Source organism: Trichechus manatus, unplaced genomic scaffold (assembly GCF_000243295.1).
Source record: "Trichechus manatus latirostris isolate Lorelei unplaced genomic scaffold, TriManLat1.0 scaffold00093, whole genome shotgun sequence".
Classification (NCBI taxonomy): domain Eukaryota; kingdom Metazoa; phylum Chordata; class Mammalia; order Sirenia; family Trichechidae; genus Trichechus; species Trichechus manatus.
In genome coordinates, this window is record NW_004444029.1 from 10,359,688 (window position 1) to 10,367,922 (window position 8,235).

At 43.4% G+C, this 8,235-nt stretch overlaps 1 protein-coding gene across 1 annotated transcript in view; it reads left to right on the forward strand.

Annotated features, from left to right (window-relative positions):
* Positions 1-8,235, forward strand: part of DGKI (diacylglycerol kinase iota) — a 486,429-nt gene that overhangs the window by 340,937 nt on the left and 137,257 nt on the right. Inside the window, exon 21 of the mRNA XM_023736907.1 lies at positions 5,197-5,297. Within this exon, the coding sequence (XP_023592675.1) occupies positions 5,197-5,297 (101 nt within the window). The remainder of the gene's footprint in view (positions 1-5,196; positions 5,298-8,235) is intronic.

Sequence of the window (8,235 nt, forward strand, 5' to 3'; positions counted from 1 at the left end):
TCATTTGATGTTCTAGGGTTTCAGGATTGTTGATTCTCTGTTTGGCTTAGTTTTTCGGATCTTTGTTGTGGAGGGACGGCGTGGTGCTTCTGCCTAGACCGCCATCTTCGAGACACTAATATCTTTTGACATAAAAGAACACAATTAAATTTCTTGGCCTTCATTTAATCTCTGTGTGCTTTTTCTCCCCTGTGTTCTGGATGTCCGTTTTCGTGTTACTAGTTGGCCTGTAAAATACCAGGGAGAAGATACCGGTGCGTAGAATGTTCAGACACCAGCCAAGCCAGACGGCTTTCCACCAGAGGAAGCCCAGCAGCTTGTCAGGGATGCCCAGGGAGGTTCTTGTAGACGCCATGAACCTTGTACAACATCTGGCAGCAGCAGATGGTATTGTTTGCTAGGAAGAACCGTTTTCAGAATAATTATAGTGATATTAGCTAAAATCTATTGAACACTTGTCCCTGGGTGGTGCAAACAGTCAATGTACTCAGCCACTAACCAAAAGGTTGGCGGTTTGAGGCCACCCAGGCACCTCGGAAGAAAGGCCTGGTGATCTACTTCTGAAAAATCAGCCATCGAAACCTTATGGAGCACAGTTCTACTCTGACACACATGAGGACGCCATGACTCGGAATCAACAGTTTCCTGATCGGCTGTAATTCGCAGAACCTTACTTCAAATCCAGACCATCTGACTGGGAGCCGGGGCTCCTAATCACCTCATGTGCTGCCTCCCATACCTACTGTCTACACCCACACCAAAAACCAAACCCATTATTGTCAAGTGGATTCTGCTTATAGTGATCCGATAGGACAGAGTAGAACTCCCCCATAGGGTTTCCAAGGCTGTCATCTTTATGGAAACAGACTGCCACATCTTTCTCTCACAGAGCAGCTGGTGAGTTTGAACCGCCCACCTTTTGGTTGGCAGCTGAGCACTTAACCGCTGCACCATTTGGACTCCTTCCTGTCTACACCAAGGTTGAGAATAGTTCAGAGGGCCCACCATGGACCCAGTGCTCTAAAGCCTTTGATTTGCTGATGGGCCTCATCGGGGGCAACATCTGAGAGCAGAAGTCTGTATGTAAGCACACCTCTGCTGGTGGGAAAGTGGGGTGCTCCATGGGTTGTCAGAGAAGATAGGAGCTGAGAGCTTGAGAGAGAACTGCAGGAGGAGGTGAATGGAAGAAGGAAGGAGTGGTGAGCGAGTCTCCACTCTCTTCCATTTTGCTTAGCTTGTCATTCAGGAGGTGCCAAGAGACAGTATGTGAATCAATTTGTGATCTGGAAAGTTCTATTCAAATGATAGTTTCTGTTGCGTGTCCATGGTGTGCTACCTGTGAGTCAGGAAATTAGTGGTAAACCCTGATTTAGGAGTAACAGGGTGTGGGTTGGGGTCAGAGGGCATAGGTGGGAAACGGGGTTGGAAGCGTGTGGACTAGGGCAGACACTAACAAACCTTGTGGAAGGTGGTGCTCGTCAGTGAGCTCACTCAGTGGAGCTCCATGGCGGAGGGGCACAGAGACCGGTGTGCCGTCGTGTTCTGACTCCCGTTTCCCACTGGGCAGCTGCTGTGTATGGAGTCCCTGGGTGCTGCAAAGAGTCAACGCGCTTGGCTGCTAAACAAAAGGTTGGAGGTCCAAGTCCACTCAGCGGCACCTCGGAAGAAGGGCCTGGTGATCTAGTTCTGAAAATCCTGTGGAGCACTATTCTACTCTGACACACATGGGGTCACCATGAGTTGGGGTTGGTTCCATGGCAACTGGTTAGCTGCTGTTGTAGCCTTAGTTCTGATAACTCTAGCACACTTGGAGGAGACCAGAGCCCACCACCTTTAGAGCTGCTGTTTCTTGAAAAATATGTGGGTAGGACTCCTTTCACCTCTGTCCTCCCCTACCCCCATGACAGAGTACATGGAGCACCTCATTCTACACTTCAAGCCTCTTATCTGCTGTGCTTGTAGGAAAATTCTTGATAATTACAATCTTTCCAGGTCACTCGGGTGAAATTGGGAATAAAATGATCAGACCCCCTTAATTTTGGGGAAGGCATTTGGTACTAACATTCTGTGGTCACTCTGTTAATTGCTGAAACTCTTTCCTATCTACAGACAGTCCCCAGGTTACGGACAGCTCATACTTGCCCTTTAATGTTATGTAAATTTGCCCTCACTTTGAGGCGATTGAACCAACCCCTACTGGCAACAAATTCTTCATCAAAATGACATTCACTTGCTTCGTGTGCAGCATTTAAATCATTGAAAAGGCTTCGATCCTTTTGCACTAAAGTAAGGCTAAATAAGACCTGTAAGCACCTGTTTCGATTTACCTACAAATTCGACTTAAAGACTTGAAGACACAGTTAGGAACGGATCTTGTTCATAACCCAGGGACTGCCTGTACTCCTGTCTAATACTTAATACTCTTCACAATAGTTTCACTCTTGTCCTGAGTTATGACTTATTTCTATATTGACATACTTTTGAACTAATTTATTTTTCTGAAAATGGTGATACTCAATGTAAAATAACCCCCAAGTCCCACCAGGTAGAGATAACCACGCTATACAGCTTGTTAAACGTTTCTCCAAAACTTCTTTGTGCATGCAGACTCCCAAAATACACAATTTAGATGAGGGAGATTATGCTATCTCTAATTTTCTGGGACTTGTTTTCACTTAGTACTATGTTGTGGTCACTAGACTTCCCTCTAAATGATTATAGATCTACACACTCATATGCAATATCTGCCCAGTGTTCTCTTGTTGAATGTCCCACGATCTCCTTACCCACACCTTGGTGATTGTTTATTGATAAAGAGTCTGAGCATCTGGAGACCATCTGACTCATTAATCCAGGCTTGACGGTTTTGCCGTCAAACCCAAGGGGTTCCTGGTATTTATCCTTTGATCCGAGAGTGTGAACTCCTCAGAGGGCATTGCATAAAGAAAGAGTGTGAATTGGATGATGAAGTGCCCAGGGGTCTTTGCCCAGCTCCGCCACTTAGTAGCTACGTGACTTTAAATATATTCACATGGGGACCAAACCAGAAAAGCCATTGCCGTCGAGTTGATTCCTCTAGGACAGGGTGGAGCTGCCCCATAGGGTTTCCAAGGAGCGGCTGGTGGATTCAAACTACCAACCTTTGGGCTGGCAGCTGAGCTCTTAACCACTGTGCCACCAGGGCTCCTCACTTAGAGACAGATTACCCAAAAAGCAAGGTACGCATGGGCTTACTTGTGTTTACTTACTAATCTGTAGCGCACAATTTCACCTGTTTTCCACCACATCACTCATGTGAAATTGAGCACTACAGATTAGTAAGGAAACACAGTTAAGCCCATGTGTACCTTGCTTACTGTAAGCTCATGCCTACCTTGCTGATAGGTTAATCCACCCCAATCACCACTCTGAACTTCAGTTTCCTTATCTGTAAATTATGGTTTGGGGATACATGATATTTAAGGTCTGTTCCACTAATTTACGTATATTGTGATGCTATTGAACCGTCTCTTATTACTTTAACTGCTTAAACACTCATGTCAGTTTTATTCGTCATGCCTGTTCAATGTCCAGCACAATGCCGACACAGAGTAGACACCCGACAGATATGCCCTGAATGAATGGATGAAGAGCCATTGCATCTCTGTTCTCAAGTTTCCCCCAGAAATGCCCATCTCTGTGGTTTTGTACTGGCTTAGCTTTAATCTAGTGAGCTTCAGATGTGCTTGCCTGTCTACCATCTCTCTTTAGAATTTGTGCATTTCTGTCTAGACTTGGAAATAGTCACAGCTTAAATTTGTATGTGTGTAGGGGGGAGTACTGTGTAGGGGTGCATTTATATCTCCGTAGTTGGGTATAGATGTGTTACTTTTGAGTGAGTAGAGTGGGAGTCTATATGGAGGGAGTTACTATATTTTGCTGTAAATGAGGTTTTAGACAAGAGAATGAGATTAAATTATTTTTTCTCCTCTTTTCCAGAGTTGCAATGAAATTAAATGAGTGTGTATACATATGTGTGTATGTTTGATGTGGAGATAGAGGTGCCCTGACAATATTTTAAAGTATCTCCTCCCTCCCTGCTTCCCTTTCTTCCCTTCCTACTTTCCTCCCATCCTCTTTCTCTGCCTCCCTCCCTCCCTTCCTTTCTCCCTCTATCCCTCCCTCCCTCCATCCCTTCTTTCTTTCCTTCCTTCCTCCCTCCCTCCTTTCCTTCCGCCCGTCTCTCTGCAATCCATCCATAGAAATGAATTGAAGAGTCAGTGGTGTCTAGTCAATGGTGATAGTTATTCCATAATATAAGAAAAGAGAAGCAATCCTCTATTTGAACCAGTGAAATTTTAGTATAATAGACACTGTGGAAGGACAAGCGGGGATTGTGTTATATTAACATACTGAGTGAATGTATTGACCCATGGTGGTGGTGATGAGCACTAAATTATTTCACTCAACTAATGCTCACGATGAGCTATTTTGAAAATGTTACTTCAGAAAATCTAAAGAATCTAGAAAAAGACACTCTGAGGGAGAACAGGAGGCTTCAGAAAGCTTGGTGCTACCCCCTTAAATGTTGAATATGTGTCCTGAACCACATATTAAAATTCATTGCATGCCTCATTACCTTCCTAAAGAAAACACTGTACTTCATTTAAATTTTTTCTTCATTTTGGGGTATTCAGAGGCATCATCGCAGGCAGCATTGATTTTAGTCTGCTTTAACTGAGACGCTGGGGTGTGTAGGGCTATTTCAACCCCAGTCCTGGCCTTTCTAGATGGTAGATTTTGTGTCTCTGCGGCTGCTGTTGGCCACACCTGGCTGTTGTTGGCACATATGCCTAGAGCAGTTCTTACAGCTCCACCTCACTTCTATTTCAGATAGCTGCATCGAATTTGCTGTGGAACCAAACACATGATCTTATTAGAACTGTGAATCCGTTCAGAGAAGATACGATATAAGCATGGTCTCAGAGGTTTTTCTGCTTATTTTCATGCTCTTATCCAAGCTCCAGAAACTTGAGGTTTCTGGAGAAGAGTTCTCCAGATAATTGCAATGTTCTGGAAAGGACCCACAGTTCTGCTTAAATGAGAACTTTTTGCTTCTAAGCATGAAGAGACTGTATTGCCGTTAATCCCTGCAGGTGTGTGACACCCAACTCCACTCTCTGGTGTGTAGCTAACGACATCATCTTGTTTTTGCAGCCCCCAGTCTGTCCCAGACCGCCTCCGGATCCGAGTGAACAAAATCAGTTTACAAGACTATGAAGGATTCCACTATGACAAAGAGAAACTCCGGGAGGCCTGTAAGTTGGAAGTGCCTAATTGATTCCATGTGGTCAGCTTCTCGATCCTCCTTGGTTTGATGGATAGATTCATTAGTCCTTGTGTCTGAACACCATGTTAGAGAAACGACGAGTGGTAAGATGCCAACTCCAAACGATGATACATGGGTCCAAGAAAATGGAACTTGAAAAGGGAGCAGCGGGAAAAAATCACCCTGCTGTGGATGCCAAGTCAGAAGCTCTTGTTTTATTCACCACTTTAGTCTCAGGCTTGCCTAAGATGAGAAAAGCAGAAATTTGGTGATACCGCATGGTATAGTAACAGCCAGAAAACCCTTGAGACAAAATAAGTCTTTTCCTGGAGCCTATATTACCAAATTACTGATGGTGCAGGGGTGACAAAATTATCCATGAAGACATGTCCAGCCCTTCTAGCTACTATGCTATTGTATGATGTCAAAGGCTAGCTATTATGCCATTGTTTGATGCAAGAAAGGCCCACAGATACTAAATGGAATGATAAAGTGATTCATCGATGGTGAGGCCGCATTGCTTCTGAAATCTTTAATCGAGTCAACATATGAATTACTTCCCAATGTTCATATTTTCCATATGCTTCTTGAAATACACAGCTAATTATTAGTTCACCCGGTTGTTCACTCATTCAGTAGGTTTTGGGTACTTTTTACCTTCCAGTCACTTTTTTAGATCCCTGCCTTTGTCAGAATAGATGAGGTGGTCAGGTAAAATAGTCCAGAAGAAGCTAAGACCATAGGTGTGCTAGATACTGTGATCCCAGGCTTCTCCGTAATTGTGGGGGGCCAATAGTCAAGGACAATGCAGTCAGAGAAGATAAGGAGGTCCCAGGGAGCAGGCAAGGATGCCAATAGAAAGAATGGAGTTTTATGTAGCACCAAAGATTTGTGAGCCAAAGCTTAGAATGACCTCTAAGTATGAACCATCCCGGATGTGTAGAAGAGGCAGCTAGTTTCAGCAGGGAGGAATGGGGTGGGATATGCATTCCTGGGGTGATGGCCTTTGTGCTTTGATTCCTGAGCTTATGTCTGCAGTAGAGTTTAGTGAATGGTGATTGTGAGTCCCAGGGACAGTCTCAGGGGTAGATGCAGGGGTGTCTAAGACCTGGAGGGGTCAGTGAGCAGGGATCCATTTCCCTGGTACCCCCATCACTGCACTTTCTAGAGAATTCTCTGTGAAGTTTCTGCTTTCTCAGTTCTCTCAGCTGCTTCTGCTTCCTTAACCCTTTCGATTCTTTTTCTCTTTAGTTTATCTCCAGCCTTCTCACTCTGTTCTCTTTGGTAGGAAAGTTTGAGCTGGAGGAGGAGCAATCCCTGAACCTCTGCATCTCTTCCTTCTGGAAATGACAGATTACGTTTTCTGATGGAAATGAGGTTATAAGTGACAGACTAACACACAATCTCATTTAACCTATAAAGTGATACCCATTGCCGTTGAGTGGATTCCGACTCATAGCAACCGTATAGGACAGAGTAGAATTGCCCATAGGGTTTCCAAGGAGCGCCTGGTGGATTTGAACTGCTGACTTTTTGGTTAGCAACCATAGCTCTTAACCACTACGTCACCAGGGTTTCCCATAAAGTGATAGACATACATATTTCCAGTGGAGGATGTGGTGCTTTAGATTAAATTGATTTTTGCAGGCTACTGGTAGGAATTATGAACCATGACAACATTATGTTGAGTGAAATAAGCCAGACACTAAAGGGCAAATACAGTATGATCCCACTTACAGGAAATATCTAAAATAGGTAAATGCGTAGAGACACAAAGGAGATCAATGGTTACCAGGAGCTGGGGGGAGGGGCGCGTGTTAAAGGGTGGTGTGTTACGCTTTCTTCAAGATTCCAAACAAATGGCTTACAGTTTTTAAAAATAAACCAGAGCATAGACGTCAAGCCAGTGCTGTTTTGCAGCTTGTATCAACTTGGAGGAAAGTCAGTTGGCAGTGGGAAAGCATTTGAAATTTTTGACTGAAATGAGATTTGAAGCTTATCTGTGGATTTCAGTTATCCGTTCTATCTTTTCTGTGAGATTATCTGTCCACCATTGCCAGAGGTAATTGCAATTTGAGTTTTTACAAGAAGATGACACTTCCTGCAAGTGTCTTACCCGCCGTATCTTATGTGATAAAACTTATATGTGAGGAAATTTCTTATATCAAACTAGGGGAGGTAACTTGGCACAAGTAAAAGTCCAGTAAACTCAGCAGTGTTTTGGGGACCCAAAAGAAGAAAGAAACTTTCAAAATGGGGATAAAGATGTTAACTTATGCCAAAGATTTGGGTTTGAAGAAAACAAGATATTAATTCGAAGTAAAAGTGGCCAAATCAATCATCTTTTTTTTTTACTGTGGAAAAATATATATAACAAAATATTTGCCATTTTAACCATTTTTTTTCTTTTTTTATTGTACTTCAGGTGAAGGTTTAAAGAACAAATAGTTTCTCATTAAATAGTAGTACACATACTGTTTTATGACATTGGTTAACAACCCCATGACATGTCAACCCTCTCCCTTCTCGACCTTTTTTTTTTTTTTTGATGAAAATATACATAGCCAAAGACACACCATTTCAAAAATTTCTACGTGCACAGTTCAGTGACATCTACTGTATTCTTCCAATTGTGCTGTTATTCTCACTTTAGATGATGATTTACAGAACAAAATAATTTCTCATTAAACAGTTAGTACACATGTTGCCCTATGACAATGGTTAACAACCTCACTACAGATCAACACTGTCCTTACTCAACCTTGGGTTCCCTATCAGCAGCTTTCCTGTCCCCTTCTGCCTTCTGGCCCTTGTCCCTGGACTGCTGTGCCTCATTAGTCCTGTTTGGTTTTATGGGGCTGTCCAATCCCCGACTGAATGGTGAACCTCGGAAGTGACTTCACCACTGAGCTAAAAGGTTGTCTGGG